Source organism: Perissodus microlepis, chromosome 5, assembly GCF_051167445.1.
Source record: "Perissodus microlepis isolate ML-2025 ecotype Zambia chromosome 5, ASM5116744v1, whole genome shotgun sequence".
NCBI classification, from domain to species: Eukaryota; Metazoa; Chordata; class Actinopteri; order Cichliformes; family Cichlidae; genus Perissodus; species Perissodus microlepis.
The window spans coordinates 32049218-32069596 of record NC_140465.1 but is presented as its reverse complement, the minus strand read 5'-3'; the positions used below and the strand labels follow the sequence as shown (position 1 = coordinate 32069596).

The following is a 20379-nucleotide window of genomic DNA, read 5'->3' as shown; positions in this document are numbered from 1 at the left end:
GGGAGGCTGGAATGTTACATTTCAGACACTTTGATAAGTCTTCACATATCTCACGCCAAAATTTCTGAACTGGTGGACAGAACCAAAGAGCGTGGATGTAATTGTCCGGTGTATTTGCTGTGCAGTGTGAGCAGTTGTTGGAAGGCGTATAGCCCATCTTGAACATCCTATGACCAGTATAGTGCACTCTGTGTAATATTTTGTATTGTATTAATTGCAAACTGGGATTTCTGATCCATTGAAAGGTTTTTAAGCATATCTGAGACCAAAGGTTTGGGTCTAAGTTGATTGATAAATCTGCTTCCCATTTTGCAATAGGAAGGGATATTGATTCATCTATTTTAGAAAGTGTTCTGTATATTTTAGACAATAATTTGGGGGGTTTTAGACTAAGAAATTGTACCACACTTGGTGGTGTTTGTAATTCAGCTTCACTGGGATTAAATTTCTTTTTTACTATGGATTTAATTTGTTGATATTCCAAAAATCGTTTCTTGTTGATCCCATATTGTATAACTAGTCTGTCAAACGAAATAAAGTCTGTTCCTTCCAATATATGTTCCAAGTATTTAATTCCTTTGCAACTCCAATCTGAAAAGTTTATCATATTATTGTTTTGTAATATGTCCGGGTTGTTCCAGATAGGTGTACGTTTGCATGGGATTAATGAAGACTCTGTCATTTTTAGAAACTCCCACCATGCTGTCAGAGAAGAGCTAATATTGATGCTTTTAAAGCATTCATGTCGTTTGATGTTTGAGCTGATAAATGGTAGGTCTGAAATTTCTAGGTTATTACATAGTGCCTGTTCTACATCTATCCAAGGTTCATCTAAGAAGGTGTGTTTAAACCATCTAGAGATGAACTGAAGCCTGTTGGCTAAAAAATAGTGATTAAAGTTAGGCAGATCTAATCCTCCTTTATCCTTGGTCCTTTGTAGTGTTTTTAAGCTGATACGTGGGGGTTTATCTTTCCAAAGGAATTTAGAAATGTACGAGTCTAGAGATCTGAACCAATCTTGTGATGGCTTATTTGGGATCATTGAAAATAAATAGTTTATTTTTGGCAAGATCATCATTTTTATAGCGGCGACCCTTCCCATGAGTGATATGGGTAAAGATTTCCATCTAGCCAGGTCGCCTTCTACTGTCTTTAAAAGTGGGATGTGGTTTAATTTAGTTAATTCTGAAAGTTTAGGAGAGACATTAATACCTAAATATTTTATATTTCCACATTGCAGTGGGGAAGGAGAAGAATTATGGAAGGAGCAATTAATCGGAAGAACTGTTGATTTCGACCGGTTAAGTGAATAATCTGAGACACTTGAGAAGGAATTTATCAATGCAATTACCCCAGAGATATTGGTTTGTGAGTTTTGGAGAAAAAGTAACACATCATCTGCATAAAGGCTGATTTTATGTTCTATATTCTTACATTTTATGCCCTTAATTGTTGTAGCCTGTCTAATTGCTGCTGCTAATGGCTCAATAAAAATTGCAAACAGTGAAGGGGAGAGTGGGCATCCCTGTCTGGTGCCCCTCAGAAGAGAGAAGCGGGAGGATGTTTGGTCATTTGTTCTGACACAAGCTGTTGGGGAGTTATATAATATTTTTAACCAGTTTATGAAACAGGGTCCGAAACCAAATTTATGTCAAGTTGCAAATAGAAATTTCCAGTTAACTCTGTCAAATGCTTTTTCTGCATCTAAAGAAAATATTATGGTTTCAGTGTTTTTACTGCATGAGTAGTCTATTAAATTAAGTAATCTACGTGTATTTGTTGATGAGTGCCTACCTTTTATAAAACCAGTTTGTTCAGGATGAATTAAAAGGGGGGTTATTTTCTCTAATCTCTTTGAGAGAGCTTTGCAGATTATTTTAAGGTCTACATTAATAAGGGATATTGGACGATAGCTTGAGGGATATACAGGGTCTTTGCCTGGTTTTTGTAAGAGACTGATATTTGCAGAGTTCATATTTGGTGGTAGTCTACCATTTTCTTTGATTTCCTGCAACATCCTGTGAAAAAACTGGTGCCAGAATTGTCCAGAATTCTTTGTAAAAATCTGTTGGAAAACCATCTGGACCTGGAGCCTTATTATTGGGCATACTTATCAGAGCTTCCTGGAGTTCACCTGGCGTCAGTGGCGAATCCAGTGCCATTGCTTGGGTGTCTAATAATTTTGGAAGAGTTATGTTGTCGAGAAATTGATCAATTTTGTTTTTAGATGGGTTTATTTGTGGTGTATATAAAGTTTCATAGAAATCCCTAAAAATGTTATTTATTTTTTTAGGATCATATATTGTATTCCCAGATAAATCTTTAACAGCACATATAGTTGTTTTTTCTTTATTGATTTTTAACTGGTTAGCAAGAAATTGTCCGGATTTGTTACCGTGTTCATAATTTTGCAGGTGAAGTCTTTGTACTAAGAATTTAGTCTTTTTATTAATAATTTCATTTAATTCTAGTTTTGTCTTGCGTATTTTGTTTAATATTTCTTGATCTTGGTGTGACACATAGGCTTTTTCTAAGGATTTGATGTTTTTCTCTAGTTCCTGAATTTTTTTGTTTTCTTCTTTCTTCTTATGTGATGAGAAAGAGATTATTTTACCTCTCATCACGGCTTTCCCTGCTTCCCAGAGGACAGATGCTGATGTTCCAGGAATGTCATTAAAGCCTAAATATAGAGTCCATTCTTTTTTAAAGTATTTGATAAACTCTTCGTCTTTGAGCAGTGATGTATTAAATCTCCAGTTTTTTCTTGGTGTAGTATTATTCATCTGTATTAGTGTTAAAGATACAGGAGCATGATCGCTGACAGCTATAGGATGAATCTCAGTGTCTGTAATGTTACTCAGCAGTGAGCTGCTGACCAGAAAATAATATACATTATATTGTTAATTAGTACACCTCTAATGATTCCCTGATAGCTTGCGCCAGGGGCTCAATGAATAGCGCAAAGATAGTGGGACTGAGAGGGCATCCCTGACAGCAGCCTCTCTCTAGTTGTAGTGTATCTGTTAAATCACCATTAATTTTAATCCTGGCAGTGGGTGAGTTATATAGAGACTGTAAGCATCTGATGATTTGGCTGTTAAAACCGAATCTCTCAAATAAAGATAATTCCAGCAGACAGAGTCAAACGCCTTTTCAGCATCAAGACTAACAGCTACTGATTCGATATTTTTCATTTTATTTATTAGATGGAGAGCCCGCCTCACATTATCATGAGTTTGCCTATTTTGAACAAAACCTGTTTGATCTGTATCCGTTAGTTCTGAAGTTATAAATTCCAACCGTTTAGCTAATATTGTTGCAAATATCCTATAGTAGATATTCAAGACTGATACGGGTCTATAGGAACCACATTCTGTTCTATTTTTACCCGGTTTGGGAATTACTGAAATAACTGCTCGTTTCCAGGATGGTGGTATCTCACCCCCTGTAAGCGCATGGTTAAAGCAATCCCTCAGCAAAGGGGTTACTAGATCTCTGAAATGTTTATACCACTCTGCCGGGTAGCCATCCTCACCGGCCATCTTATTACCTTTCAATTTTGAAATGGCCTTGTTAATCTCCTCCGCAGTTATTGTTTGTGTTAATCTTTTATTTTGTTCTGTTCCTATCGATGGTAAATCAAGTGAAGAACGAAATACATTAACAGAGGGCACATCTATCCTGTGTGGTTCTGCGTACAGTTGGGTATAATAGGTCAGAAAAGATTCTTTTATGCTTTTCATGTCATGACATATCTTATCATTTGCTGGGTTTTTAATTTTCTGAATAAATCTGTTAGCCTGCTGTTTCCGTATCCTCCAAGCAAGGAGTCTCTTAGATTTGGGACCATTTTCATAATAATTCTGCTTAATGAATTTAGCCCTTTTCTCTATTTGGTCATCATATAATCTATTTAATATCTGTTGTGTTTCTTTAATTTGTGATAACGTGTCATCATTGTTACTTTTCATATGTTCTGATTCTAGGTGTTTCAGTCTCGTAGTAAGGTCTTTTAGATACTTCTCTTTTTCCTTTTTTTTGTATGAGGACCACAAAATTAGCTTCCCTCTAAGAACTGCCTTCGCTGCATCCCATAAAATACTAGGAGAAACATCACCATTGTTATTGTAGTCCATGTATTCCTTAAATTCTTCTTTTACAAACTTTTCGAATTCTACATCATTTAGTAGACTAGTATTAAGCCTCCATAAAGTCTCTTTGCGATCTGAATCCAAATGGAGTGTCATGTACACCCCTGCATGGTCCGAAATATCTCTCACCCCTATATCACAATTTATAATTCTATGCTTATCAAAGTGTGACATAAAAAAAATAGTCCAGTCTTGAATACATATGGTGGGAATGTGAAAAAAAGGTATATTTCTTTTCCAGTGAGTGTGCATCCCTCCACACGTCAACCAACCCCAATTCCTTAAGCATTCTTTTAACATATACTGCTTCTGGTTGTAACAATTTAGTTTTGCTGGACATGTCCAGAAATGGATTCAAGTGAATATTCCAATCTCCACCGCATATTAATATGCCCGATGTTTCTGTTGCAATTAATTCAGAAAGGGTCCTGATTAAATGTATATCAGTCCCTGGTGGTCTGTACACGTTAAACAATGTAACTTCCTTTGGATCTATGTACCCTTTAACCAGTATATAACGCCCCTCCTTATCTCTGATTTGTGAGGAAAGTTGGAAATGTACTTTGTCAGACAATAAGATGGCCACTCCTCTAGAATGGTTTTTTATATGCGAGGAATAATACACATTTTTAAACCCCATTTTACACAATTTTTTGTGCTCGATGGCAGAAAGATGTGTTTCTTGCCAGAAAATTATATCTTGTTTTTCTCGCTTCATTTTAGCAAGAGCTTTGTTTCTTTTAATGGGGTTATGTAAACCATTAACATTAACTGTAATTACCTTATATTGTTGTCTGATCTCCATCAGCAAAAGAAAAATACACAATACCTGTAAATCTCTAGGTGCTCTGAAAAGAAAACGGGGGTCTGCAGAACAAAGGAACAACGTACCTGAACAAATAACATATATGACTTCCAATTATGAAGTGTACGTCCAACTTCAAAACAAAGAGGAGAGTCCCTAAAGTCCCAGAGAGCCCCTCGTAGTGCTGCTTGGTGATCTCTGCTCATCATAGCAGCGCTCTTGGAGAAAGCTGGTAGCATCCCAAACTGCGGTCAAACCTATCACTCTTATTTTACACAGGAAAACTGCAGTCTTAAGTGCGGAAATTTTTTTTTAGGTGTTACTATCCATGCACTTGAATCTCTGGAGCTTTTCCTGGATGTAATTCATCCGTTCCTCCCGGATCCGCCGCGGCGCCCCGCTCGCTCTTTCCCATCAACTTCCTCTTCTCCAGGTCGTCGGATGCGTCTTGCGCGTTGTTGTAAATCACGGGCCCGTTTTCATAAAACACGCGCAGTCTCGACGGATACAGTGTTTGGAAGCGGAGCCCTTTCTCTTTTAAAATCCTCCTGATCGTGTTGTATGCTTTGCGTTTTGCTAAAATGTCACTAGGATAGTCTTGGTCGAAATACACACGTCTCCCCTTCAGCAGTATTTCTTTTTTGGTCCACGCAGACCGGAGCACCAAGTCCTTGGTCTTGTATTCCAAAAAATGAATCACGACGGACCTGGGGTTGGAGCCCGGAGGTGGCTTGGGGCCGAGTGAGCGGTGGCACCGCTGTATGCCCAGATTGGTGTCGGGGAGGGACAGTTCCTTCTTTATAAAATTCTCCATGAATTCGAGCATGTTGTCCCCTTCTTCACCCTCTGGTATCCCATGAACACGTATGTTATTCCTGCGAGACTGGGCTTCCAGGTCGGACAGACGTGTCTGGAGGTCTTCTTGTAACTGGAGAGTATGGCACGTCTTTAAGGTTGACTGTGACCTCCTCCACCCCGGTTACTCTCTGTTCGACCTCCTCGATCCTGCTTGTTACCTCTTTCATGTCCGTGACAACTGTTGCCCCACTTCTTTCCTAAACTCCGACATTTCTGTTTTCACAAGTCCAGTCTTTTCCGCTATTTCACTTTTTAAATTATCCTGGACTTTTTTAAGCTCAGCAAGAATGTTAGCTTCAATTGCCTCCATAGCTCCGAGTAGCTTTAGCTTGCTACCACCGTCAACTTCTTTTGGTGAAAAAACTCCTTCCTCCGCACTTTCTTGCCGAATTCCTCTTGTCTTTCTCTTGTTACCCCCTGGCATACTACTATGAATATTCTTAGTTGTGTTATAACATGTCAGTTTTCAAGGGGTAACCAGACCGCCCGGGAGCTGGAAGATTATGCTGCAACCAGCTTCCCCACCATCCGGAAGTCCCCAGCTTCACATGTTTGATCTGGTAGATTTGTACACCAGATGCCCCTCCAACCTCATAAAAACTTAAAATAGCTGACTAAATGTGAAGGAAACTTTCAGTCACTGCATGTGAGTCATATGTCATCCCCTTCAGTAGGTTAGCCTATAGTGACAGCTAGACACTTTGTTATGACCTAAAGGTGAGTCTGACAAGACATCAACAACCTCACTGTCCTCTTAGTCAACCCACAGGCCTCCACTGTAAACCCTAAAGCATGGCTGACTCTTGCTAGCATCAAGTTTAGCATAAAGCCAGAAACCAAATTAATACTGTTTAGCTGCAGTGATAGGATGATATATTTTTTAGTAAGTTTATAGAAAGGGTTCAGATAATTGGTATTGTAGTTTATATCCCTACATTATATTTACTTTGGAAATTTGGTCATTGTGTAATGACCAATAATCCTTCTTTTACATTTTTTAAAGGAACCTAATATTTTGACATGAACAAAGGGTTATTAATAAAAAAAAACCCTCCAATCCCACATTTGACGGCTGTAAATTTCCTGATTAATTGAATAATCAGACCGATCATGTCTTGAAGACCTCATATTGCCCCAATAGAGCACTTTGCTCTACACTGCAGGCTTACTTGTGGTTCCATTCTTCCAGTAGAATGGGAGAGCGTTTAGCTTAGAGGCGCCTCTCTTTTGTGGAACGAGCTCCCAGGTTGGATTCAGGAGAGAGTAACCTTTTCTACTTTTAAGATTAGCTTAATTCCTTTTTGAAAAACCATATTGTTATGGCTGTATCAGGTGATCCTGAGTCCCCACTTAGTTATGGGGGCTTCCGATGATGAGTGTCTTCTTCGCTCATGTTTTTTCATTCACTCATGTTTATGCACCAATCATTAATTTAATCATTAGTTATTATTAATTTCTTGCTCTCTTCCACAGTATGTCTTTTGTCCTGTCATCCTCCCCTCACCCCAACTGGCCATGGCAGATGGCTGTCCCTCCCTGAGCATGGTTTTGATGGAGGTTTCTTTCTGTTAAAATTTAGTTTTTTCTTCTCACTGTCCCCACATGCTAGTTTATAGAGATGTCTGATTATTGCACGGTCTTTTCCTTACAATATAAAGTACCTTGAGGCAACAGTTGTTGTGATTTGGTGCTATTTAAATAAAACTGAATTCAATTGAATTGAAATGTGGAAAAGAAGTGCACTGCCCATGGAAAATAAAAAAAATAAAAAATACAAACCCTACATTTTCCACTGCATAAAAGTCTTCTCTGTTGTGCTATGTCCTCAGTATGTCCAAAATGCTCATAGCTTCATCAGCTTTATATTAACTAATTGAAGGGAATTAGACTACCGGTGTGATTTCCATATGCTAGTATGGACTAGTGAAAATCTACAAGGAAGCTACAAAGTTTTATAATTAGCTTTCTACAGTGAAGCAATGACATCATAGAGTAGAGTTCCTTTAGTACTGATTTGAAATATATGTTGTTTTTCTTGGTGTGTATTAGTATTTTTTGATAATGTCTATACCAGTGACCTAGCCAATAAAAGAAATAGCACACCTTGTCCAAATGTGGAGAATCTATTTCCCCCCAAAAGTGTCAGGAATATCGTTTAAAGATTTTAGGAAAAAACATCTATAATGTCATGCTCAGCAGGTGTACAGCATGTGTGTCTTTCCCATCTTCTTCTTGGAAATTTGTTGTGCACTTTTGCACCCCCGGTTATTTTTTGTGAGTGACATCCTGACTCTGACCTTTAGTTTGCAGAGAACAACTTAGCTAAGCGTAGTGCATGTGTGTGTGTCTGTGTGTGTGTTTTTCAAGCTGCCAACTTGAATCACTCCAGTGAGGATAGACTGACAGAAGGATGGGTATAGCCAGCCTGAGGGGAGAGAAATTGCATCATTCCTCCAGAATGATGATCCATGTATGTGTGTGTCTGTGTGTGTGTGTGTGTGTGTGTGTGTGTGTGTGTGTGTGTGTGTGTGTGTGTGCGTGTGTGTGCCCACATGAGGGCCTGATATCCACTTACGAGGACATTATACTGCCACTGATCTATCGAAATTTTAAACAAATGTCCTCATATGTGGCTCTTATTTTTCTTAGAAACAAAAATCAGGTATAAATAAAAATCCAATAATTCTTTGTTTTTACATTCATCTGGCCCCAATATGCCCAAATATCAAAGAGAAATTAAAAATGCATGCCGTGGAAGAGTTCGGGTCTTAGGAGGTTAAGCAACCTTGGTGATGTAAATAAGTCTCTGCACCAAATTGATGTAGAAAAATTATGCTTTTAAAAATCTTTTTGACATAGTAAACCTAAACCAAACCAAGCAATATTTTTACCTAAACTTAACCAGACAGAGAATTTAAACTGAAGTGAACACTGAGAGAATGTAAAGCCTAAGTTTGATTTTAAACTGGATTTTAATTCTAGACTCTGAGAGTGTGTCCACATGTAAAATAATGTACTCTGATATTAGCCACTTGTAGACATTTCAAACTCCTGTTGTAAGAAACATTCTAAGCTAATGTACTTAACAATCCCAGGTACAGTGAGGGAAATAATTATTTGATCATCTGCTGAATTTGTAAGTTCCCTCACTTGCAAAGAAATGAAATTTATGATAGTTTAATTTTAGTATAAAAAGACAAAATATCAACCATGCACCACACAGGTTAAAGTCAATAAATAAATAAATCTTGTTTTTTTGTTTGTTTTTTTTTCATTCCAACTTCTGCAATACTATGGACCAGAGAGCTGTCAAAGGACATCAGGGACAAAAAGTGTCCCTGATGTTTTGTCCCTGACTGGGACAAAGCAGTCAGGGACTGTGTAGGCTTGTGTTACAGCCTACACAAGGCTCACTGCAGCCTTGTGTAGGCTGTAACTCGCTGCAGTGAGTTACAAGTTCATTAACCAGAAGCTTGGTGATAAGGTGTCAAATGTTGGTTTGATAATTCGGAAATAGGAGAAATATAAAATGATCATCAGTCACCCTCAGTCTGGAGCTCCATGCAAGCTCTTTACTTATGGGGTGAGGACAATCATGAGAAAGGTCGTGGATTAGACCAAAAAAACAGCTTTTTAGCGATCAGTAGACCACCATCGGTGACGGATTGAAATCTTGCAGCGCCCACAAGTTCCTCCCTGCTCAAGAAGGCACATATACAGGCCGGTCTTAAGTTTGCCAGTGAGCATCTAAATGATTCAGAAGATATTTTGGAGAAAGTGTTGTGGTCAGATGAAGCCAAAATCAAGCTCTTTGCCATCAGTTTGACCTTGTGTATTTAAAGAAAGAAAAACGCTAAGTATGACCCACAGAAGATCATCACCACATTCAACCACCAAGGTGGAAACATTTAAAATGAGCCTACCGGACAACTTCACTGCATTGAGGGGTTAGGGGATGGGGCAATGTAAAATCTTGGAGGAGAATCTCCTTCCCTAAGACAAAACAATGAAAGTTGGTCTTCTAGAATAGAATGACCCAAAGCATACTGCCAGGCAACGGAAGAGAGGTAAAAGAAGAAGTGCAACGAAGAAGTTTTAAGGTCATGGAGTGGCCTGGCCAGTCTGCAGAACTCAGTCCTATACAAAATCTGTGGAGGGAGCTGAAGCTTTGAGTTCCCAAGTGACAGCCAAGAAAGGGGTTAAGAGTTAAGGGAGCTAAGAGAGATCCATTTAGTCAAGAGATGGAGAGTGTGCTGTTGCCATGTTACCTTCTTACCATTTTTTTTCCTATTTGTCACATTTTATAAAGAGGAAACACTGCTCTGTGGTTTCAGGATTTCTGACATAGGTCATTATAAAAATGCTTTCATGATTTGTTTGTTTTTTAGATGGTAGAGGGAAAGCAAAAAAAAAAAAAGATTATTTTTTTCAATTGCAGGACTTGTTGTGCCAACATTTGTGGAACTGAATGAACACAAGATGGCAACACTTCACACATGCGTTTCCCTCCTGAGATTCTCATTTAGAAATTCAGGAGGAGGTTGAGTCTGGAGGAAACATATCAAGTGGTGGAAGCGTGTGCTCACTTTTATTGGATAACTTTCACAGTCTGGACCAATGAAACTTTTATTTTCCTTTTTTTTCTTTTTTATTATAACTGAAATATTGATACCGCCAAAGTATCCAGCAGTATATTTCCACTGACTGTCCGTGTATTTGTCTTCAGGAAGATTCAGAATGGGGAGAAAAGGCAAAAACAGACAGATAAAAAAGAAGGAGAAAATGGATGATGGAAGCAATATCAAGGCACAGGCTTGCATTATTCCTCGGTTTTACGACAAATACTTAATGAAAATCCCTGCAAGGGTGATAGAGGCCTGTATTTAATTAAGCCTTTATAAAAAATTAACCAGGGAGGCCAGGGAGATTTCCCCTCTCCTCTGGTCTGTTGAGTAGATTGAACCACAGTTACACTGCATAGACAGCTCTGAATTATAATTTTAGATAGAAGGTGAGTGAGAGGGAGAGGGAGCAGGAGCAAGCAGGTCTAATGTTCACTAAAGAGCCAAAGGGGAGTTTAGGATGGGGGACCAATGCATCTCTTATTGCTACCCCTGGAATGTCTTCTAATCACATTAGGGGAAACTATAGCTCTGATTTATAAGGGCTCTTTTAAGTTCACTTTTCAGCCACAGCACCTCCATGTCTCTACATTTAAGAGTCTTTGAATGACTTTGATCTCCTAATTTGGGCGTCACATCCTGTGAAGGGCACAATGTGCAGAAAAGGTGTAAATCATCACAGGAACTCTGGTGTCTTTTTTTTTTTCACCACACTGATGATGGCTAGTCTGCAGGGAGTAGTTAGAAGGACTTGAATTGGATTTACCACCCTAAGAGAAGAAAAGTCAATGGATGAATAAAATACACATATTTCTTATGGTCATGGTTGATGACCAAATATCATTTGGGGGTTGTCCATTTTTAACCTTTTTCTCAGCAGTTAAAACAAAATCATAAAAATAAGATACCTGGCAAATATGTGACAGAATAATCTCAACTTGGACAAGGATCACTTCAGATATTTTTTCTAAACTTTCAACAGTTTCTAATACTTTGAGGTGTCATCGAGTGTGGTGTGTCAGCCATGTGATAACAAGTGGTTAAACAGGACTGTAATCCCTGTCGTGGTTCAAGGACAGTTTTGCAATTTGATTTGGTTGTCCCCGATCGTCAGACTGCTAGGACGGGGTGAGCAGATTTTGCCTGAGGTTCACAGATAGCTTTGTTGTCTGTATCAAAATGTTCAGTTAAAGTAGAAAGGTTTGAATTAGCCTGCGTTCAAATGCACTCCAACAAAACAGTACTTGATTGCAATCTGAATAAATTAATACAACACTCGTAAAGTAATAGCTAATAAAAGGAAAACAACAGCAGTAGCAAGTTCTTTACATTAAAGTGGATTTCTTTTCAACTCAGAGTTTTTAATATATAAATATATGTAATATTTACATATTAAAAAGTTAATCAGTTTTTGTCTTTTAAACAAATTATGACTTTTATAAGCATTCAGCTAACACTGAATGGTACCCAAAGCATTCAGGTTTGGGTACTAACAATGACTATTAGTGCCCAAACCTTAATAGAACCTTAATAGAAAACTATACTTTTGATAATATAACTAGTTGTTATGGAGAAAACAAAATAAACATTGATTCAATGAATTATTGTCAATTGTGGCTCAATAGTTGGGAGTTCGCCTTGTAATCGGAAGGTTGCCGGTTCGAGCCCCGGCTTGGACAGTCTCGGTCGTTGTGTCCTTGGGCAAGACACTTCACCCGTTGCCTACTGGTGGTGGTCAGAGGGCCCGGTGGCGCCAGTGTCCGGCAGCCTCGCCTCTGTCAGTGCGCCCCAGGGTGGCTGTGGCTACCATCACCAGTGTGTGAATGGATGGATGACTGGTTGTGTAAAGCGCTTTGGGGTCCTTAGGGACTAGTTAAGCGCTATACAAATACAGGCCATTTACCATCATCAAAAACATTTTTTAGAAATTTTACGGTACGTACCACATTGCATAGTCGTAAAAGATGGAATGCGTGTGTGTGTTTTATTGAAGTCATCATTCTCAAAACCGCTCTGTTTTTTTTTACAGATCCATACAGACTCTGATGATGGTGAGGGCAACATCAAATATACTATCTCTGGAGAAGGAGCTGGATCCATCTTCATCATTGATGAGCTTACAGGAGACATACATGCCACAGAGAGACTAGACCGAGAGGAAAAGGCTTTTTACACTCTTAGGGCTCAGGCCCGGGACCGGCTCTCTAATGATCCCCTTGAGCCAGAGTCAGAGTTTGTCATCAAGGTCCAGGACATCAATGACAGTGAACCCAAGTTCTTGGAAGGACCCTATATTGGCAGCGTGGCAGAGTTGTCACCCATAGGTAAGCTGGAAAATGTCTAGCGCAGTCAGACAGGAACCATTTGGATCACTGTTTGAGGCTCTGTACATAGCAAAGCCCAAGGGTGCCTGTAATGTACGGAATTGCAAGTTTTACTGCAGCTATTTTCATGATACATAAGTAGGGTGTGTGAGCTTTTTTTATGGGCTCAAGGGAAGGCGTAAAGTGCCAGGAAGAGCAATATGTTAAAATTCTCCTCCACAAGAGAGATGGATATATGAAAAAGCAGACATGTAAGATAGCTATGTTAAATGAAAATGGATTTGGAGTCACTGAATTTACTCTCGATAGTAGGAAGTAGAAAATGAAAGAAACAGTGCAGGCATATAAAGAAAGTAGAGGCAAACAAATTGCATTACTCCCAGATAAGCTGTGTTCTAACACTGATGTTTGAGGCAAATGATAAAAGGAAGAACAAGAGGGAAAGAGCAACATAGGAACGGTGCTCCAGGAGTGCGGTTAATGGAGAGAGTACACTGTCAGTAAAAATGACACTACAATACTTTAAATCCTAACATGTTTTTATTGTGACCGAGTATATTAGCAGCAATCCATGGCTGCTTCAAACTATTTGCAAAATAGAAAAGACAGATGAATGAGGGTGTCAAGGGCTTCATTAGCGTGGTATTAATGTCAAAGACAGTTGATATTTAATAGACAAAATTCTGTTTAGCTGCTAAGCAATATCACCATATTTGCTCCAAAGGGTTTGTGCGATACGGGTATATGCGTCCGTGTGTTTGTGTGTGTGTGTTTATGCATATGCAGTAGAGGCAGGGGTGCTTCTTGTTTGAGTGACTCCAGGAGTGGTGCAAAATGGAATGGCTCTTTCCTGTTCAAGCCTGATTGGAATTAATTCCTGCTTCCTCAGCATGATCCAAAGCATGGGCATTTCTGCCTACATTGCTCTCTAAAACTGAATGGCGTGTGTATGCATGCGTGTGTGAGTTGGTGAGAGAAAGGAAAGTGAAAGTTAGCAAAAACAGGAGCATGATAAAGAGAAAAGGAATAAACACAATTTCAGAAAATGATGCAAAACCCTGGGGAGCACAGGGGAGCTGTCCTCAAGAAAGAGTGAGATGCAGCCTTAAAAGCCATGCTTGGTTAATAATAGTTTATGTAATCTTAATGATCATAACTCTTCTACCTCTGTCCCTTATTTGACCCTGCCACGTCTCACTTAGATTATATAAGAAATAAATAGACAGTTCATATTCTCATGGTGTGCTACCACTAATGACATAACATTCACCACTAAATCAGGCATTCTCATGGTTCATCCATGTGTCTTTTCTTTTGACCTGTTTGACTGGCACTCATCATTTCCCAGCTCATCACCTTTACTGCACATTTCCATGTTTTAACAACGGTAATGTCACTTAGTTTGGACATATACTTTTATAAATGTATTATAAAAGTATAACATTTGCTATATTGATATATCTTATAATAGTTTCAGTGCTTTTTATTTTGGATAATTCTGTAGAACCCTACTTTCCACTGGATCAACAAATTTACTAATCCGCATTTTAAAATAGTTCCTAACAACATCTTACACCGGTTTGAGTAGAATCTGGTAAAACCTACAGTGTCCAGCTGTTTTAGGAAAATGTTTCTTTATGACACAAACTGGTTTTCTGCTATTTTTATTGCTTTTTGTGGCCTGTTTTTGTTTTGGGAGCAAAAGACAGTGGGGCAGAGCAATATAGAAAATAGGTTTGAGAAGGTACTAACATTGAGGGATTTACAAAATATTGACGTTAGCCTTTCCAGGAAAAAAAAAAAGACCTGTCTTATAAACGCTGAGTTTTTATTTTGTTTGTTAATGTGTCTCAAAATCATTCAGAATTTATAGGTATCCTCTTATTTTGTTGCTGCACTGTTACTGTTGTTTAATGCAGCGGTCCCCAACCCCCGGGCCTCGGACCGGTACCGGTCCGTGAGTCGTTTGGTACCGGGCCGCGAGAGTTGAGGCTCAGGTGTGAAATGTATGGTTTTCAGGGTTTTTATCGGTTTTCAGCATTATTTTGTTATCGTTTTTATCGTTAACTCGGGTTTCCTGGGTCTTTTCACGTGTTATGAATAAATCTTCTTTTTTTTCGGTAACGGTACTAGTTTTATTTTGTTGTATTTATCCGCGACACCTTAAAGCCGGTCCGTGAAAATGTCGGGCATAAACCGGTCCGTGGCGCAAAAAAGGTTGGGGACCGCTGGTTTAATGAATTCCCAGAGGAATTTTGTCGTCATGCCCTATGAGCATGTTCAACATGTGCTGACATCTACTGTAAATTTGATTTGTCTTTTTCTTTGTGAAAAAAAAACCATTGTACATGCACAAAACCTCAGTAGAATCATCACTTTCAAATAATTTGGACACAGCTCTTCTGATATGCTGTGATGGAAGCAGGTTGCAAGCATTAACCACACCAGTGATATGCTCACTGTGCTGTTTTATGCTCAGCCATATAGCCAAATTGCCTTGGAACACGTGAGGCCATAACAGTAAGAAAGTAATCAGGACTCAACTGCCAGAGGCATATTCATCTTTACCCCTGTCATGTCTCCCGGCACTCGTCTTTGTCATAGTCTTAAAGCCTCTCTATGCTCGCCTCGCCCCTTTTGTTAGGGCATCCTATTTGGTTGCCTATCTGTCTATCCTTAATATACTTAGTATGCTCAGCATTTTCTTTCTTAAAAATAACCCTTTTTCACCCAGTGAGCAGTGTTTGTTAAGGAGAACTGCAATAATTAGAAGTACTGAAGCTGATGATGAAGCATGAAGGTCTGAGCTCTGCGTTGTCCTGTGGAAAATGTGTGTCTAATGAAATTGCTGTCTTAAATCAGATTTGTTGCGTACGGACGATTGAATGTTGTTCATAGAATCATGCATACGTTTATGATGGAACAGAAAAGGGAGCATGGAAACCTACAGGTGTGCTCCAATTCATGATGATAAACTGTGAAAGATCAATTTGAATCAGCACAACTAGTAAGAGTACTTGAGCTAACTATGCTTCTTGGTTCGTAATTATATTAACTGCCATAATATCGATGCATTTTCTATTTACATGTTTACTGATTCCATTATTTTTGCCACAATAATGGAACAGTACCACACAGCAAGAAGACCCTGGGCTGCAACTAGAAATCTAGTCTCCATGTTCGAGTAGTTACGTGTTCGAGTAGTTGCTTGTTCGACTAGTCGCATCCCACCTGTCTAGTTTTTTCATGCTGCATGCATTACTAGCAAGTTGAGGACAGTCAAACTTCCATTTGTCTTTTTGTTTTTTGTTTTCTGCCTTACAAATGCGCAAGAATGAGTCGCATTAAATAATATTAAAATTCTGCATTTCTCAAATCATTTAGCAGTGATTGTTCACCACCATTAACTCTGTCTAACTGCAGAATATGTGGCAGAGTTGGTTTGGGGCTGCATTCATCTGAGCTCAGTTTTGTAGAAAAGTTGCGTACTGTCACACCTACAGTAATGCAGATCTGTAATATTCACAGTGTACATAAAAATAACTTTTTTCTTTTTTCTAAGTTCTTTAAGTCCAAAGCAGACAAAGAACTTATTGTATTTTGAAATTAAAACTAAACATTATAGGTCAGTTTGATTAATGGCTTCTCACTTACAAACTTACAGGTCATCATTCTCTTTATAGCTCACCCTCCACTGTATTTTCTGAATCAAAGTGGAGCTATAATAAATGTAAATCAACTGCAATGTTAAAAGCTAATGTTGCCTCACGTCCATTTGCAAGGTAATATTGGAGGTACGGGTCTGTCCATTTTAAGTACCTATCCTTCCATTATAAAATTATATGCATTATATCTTTGGCAAAAAGCCCTGCGCCTTCCTAAAAGTACCAGCAACTTTTAGTGAGTGTACTTAAAATAAAATAGTAGGTTAAGATACTAATCAAGAGGTAAATATAACCTTAAATCATTTTGTATTATGATTTGTTGTTTTCTAAAGCATATCATAAAGGTTGAAGAAAAATGTTACAAATATTACAAAAATACCAAAATAATTGACACTGATCTTGCTCAAGACTTAAGATGTGAAATCTTGTCGTAAACTAAAAATGTGAGATTTGAGTTGATTCTTTTTCACAAAACTCTTTGTTGATTCCATTTGACTTTGTTTTTTGAGGACTCTTAGAACATGTTATGGCATAACTATTACATGCTGTAACAATAACATCAGTTAAAGTCTTAGATGAGAAAGACGTCCATAATTTTACTGAGTGGTTCCTCAGGGCTAGTTCCAGACACTGGCAGCCCCCTTTTTGATTCTGGAGGAGGGAACCAATGCACTGACTTCAGTAGCCTTGGCTCTTGATACAAAGGATGTTAAGTGAATCTTCATACACTTTGGGAGGCAGAGATGGAGACAGACATCTTGGAAACAGGAACGTGGAGAACATGGAAACAGGGCCCAATAAATCTGAAAGCTAAATCTTTAAGCTAATTTCCAGGACTCTACCCTGCAGGCAGAATCCAGGAAATTACTCCTGAGAAAGGTGAGTTTGTCCCGCCTGCATAGGTTTATCCAGTCTTCTAGAGACAGAAGAGGCAGAGAAGGAGGATTCTTGAAATGGAACACCAGCTGTCTGGTGATGTCACCTTTGATTGGAGGTGAGTACTGTCCATCTAGTTTACAAGTGCTCTCGCCCTTAGCCACCAAAGTGCAGACCTGCAATATACAAACAACTGCTGAAGAGCAGAAAAGAAACTGTCTGTAACTTTCTGCTGAGGCTCCACTCTCATGCCCTGTTGGTTAGGACTTGGTTTTGCAAAAGAGGTTGGTTGGACCTATAGCTGTAGCATCTGGCTAGAAAGACAATCCAGCATGGCTTTAAGGAAAGATCAGAGTTAAACTAGAGCTATTTGTCAAGTTCCTCAGCCTAGCACAATCATGGGAATTGATTAGAACTAGCTAGCCTGACTGCGTGCAATAATAATAATAATCCACACGCAAACGGCGTTTTTTTGTGAGATTTTGTGAAAACGTAGTTTTTGCGTTTACGTGTGGACGAGGAATACTGAGTTCGTCACGAGACGTCAAGGGTATGTACCTTTTTTCATGTGATGCTGTGCGCCACGTTATTGTTTACATGAGATGAATTTCTACAATGGCGGATATAGACAAAATACTGCTAATCTTACTATCTGCAGGTTTTACACACTTACATATACACACGCAGTTACTGTCCCTCCATTTAGAAAGGCAAAAGCATCACGGTGTAATTATTTTACGTGTTATTGTTTTTTTTCCTGTGTAATAATATTCAACACTGCTATCAATACATTTTTCAAATAATGCCTCTCTGTACAAAATGGGTTCAGAAACATAAACAACTGTGGGATACTGTTTGTCCGTGATTTGGACAGCCCAATGCGTGCTCCCAATGCAGGGGAAACTAATTCTGTCGCAGAGTCCTACCTTAGCACTTGTGCAGGTGAAGCCAAAGGCAAGATATGCTTCATCATATTTTCTAGTATTTGGCTTGGAATGAAGTTGGTTTGGAAACATATTTGGTGATGCTTCATCTTCTGCTTTGCGTTTGTGTGGGAGCCCCGTCAAAAACCTGTCCATTATGCTAGCAGTGTCCAAGCGCTCTTTTTTTTTTCTTTTTTCTTTTTTTTTATTCATACCGTGGCACCCCCCCTGCAATGGCTCTACGCCCCCCACTTTGGGGAACTCTGGCCTAAAGAATATATAACATTGCAATGTTTGTAATGTTGTTGTCATAGCAATAGTCTTTTGAAAATTATTACTTACTTTTGTAATGATAATATTTTTTTCCATTTTTCATTTATTTTATTTTATTTTATTCTATTCTTTATTTGGTGCCAGTTGAATCTATTGTTAAAGTTTTTTTCTTTTGTCTTGTTTTTCTTCTACATTTTAATTTCAATCCTAGCTAGCGAGACAAAAACATAAGAACTTATTGAGACAGGTGAGAACTACCTCGGAAATGGTGTTATTAATATTGCAAAACCCACATAGTGAGGCTCAGTGTCAGTCTGGAAAGTTAGAAGTGGGAAAATACTTGTGTTGCTTTAGGCATTGTTTGTCTTCTGGTAATCAATGTTATAATAGGATTTTGGACTGGGAATTTACCTTTATACATCAAGTTTAATATGATGCTTATGAAGGTGGTTTACATATGATGGTGTGATCGGCTAATGTTTGTGTTTTGTGAAGCCTCATCAATAGCCGGATTGGATCCATCTCTTTTTTCTTTGCATTCCCCAGCCATTGAGAGTGTTTAAATATTTATGTACATAGCTTTGAGCTAAGACTGAAAAGTTTTACAGACATGGAGGCTTAAGTAGTGTTAAACTAATATGGTGCAACTCTTTGACAATACTACATAGCTGTATAGTTTTGTATCTTCTACACTTATGCAGTTGATAGATTGAGCTTTTAGATCTAGTACATATACTGCAGAGACATTATTAGCTGTGGCACCCCAAGCTAATACTTATGCTTCACACGCCCAGCTAATATTGAAGTAATAAAGACAGGCCTTTTCCAATTTGAAATCAGTATTACATCGTGTTACAACATGCATACTAAGACATCCAACACTCCTTTTCTTTCTGTCTTTATGTGAACTGACTAACAAAGAAGCACCGTTTGTTTGGGGCGAAACCATTTAGCCACTGAGATAGTCATCTTTCCCTTCCACACAAAGGTCAGTTGGAAACGTGGCGAGGAGGGTCAGATCTTAGTAGTGAAATCACTACAGGGTGAAAAGTTACCACAGAGCTAATCCTGTGATTGATGTGGTTCCATTAGAGAGGAACTCAGTATCTCTGGGTGGCACAGATGTGGCGCAACATGACATCATCGTTGTAGCTTCTAACCTTCTAGCCCTGACTGACATGTTGCAGTGTCAAAAGAACAACATGCAGGCAAATAACAGTCTAATAGCAGAGATAGTGACCAATGCCCTCATCTTTTCCTCTAATTACCCAAACTGATGCAGTGCCAAATACAAACAACCGTAGCCTCAGTTTAAATTAGCATATCAATTGCTTAACCCCCAATTGATCGTATCTTTTAAAGATAAAATATAAAGGAAGGGCCTTTATATGGACAAATGGACAAACTACAAACTCCATTAGCCAACAAAGATTTTCTTTAAGACACTGCTATGCAGTTTAAACTGCCATCATCTGAGGCTTTGGTAAATATTTCCACACTTCACAGTATGTTGTCTGTGTAATTATTAAAGGCCTTTGTATTTTATGTTTATATATTTTTGATATAACAGTTGCTGTTGTTGGAATATTTTATTCTTGTGACCTGTTTTTACTTTAAAAGAAGCTGTTTTGATTTCAAGTATGAAAACATGCAAAGATAGAGGACATTATCACTGTTACATAGTAAAGAATATGCTGTGATATATCTGTATTGGCATATTTGTTACTGTCAGACACTGTTTAATAGATGCCTGAATTTAGATATAGAAACTGACACTGATTTAAAGTCAGAAGTAGAGAAAGAAAAAAAAGCATTTTGAGATGTACTTTTTGGGCCCTTTCTTGAAGGTCTCTACCTCAACTTCAAAAAATAGATCACTTAT

The 20379-nt window shown here is 38.5% G+C and overlaps 1 protein-coding gene across 2 annotated transcripts in view; it reads left to right on the top strand.

The window, feature by feature from the left end:
* Nucleotides 1–20379, top strand: part of cdh22 (cadherin 22) — a 178045-nt gene that overhangs the window by 108427 nt on the left and 49239 nt on the right. For both annotated transcript variants that reach the window (XM_084929425.1, XM_084929423.1), the window contains one exon: nt 12466–12760. In XM_084929425.1, coding sequence (XP_084785551.1) covers nt 12466–12760 — 295 coding nt within the window. The remainder of the gene's footprint in view (nt 1–12465; nt 12761–20379) is intronic.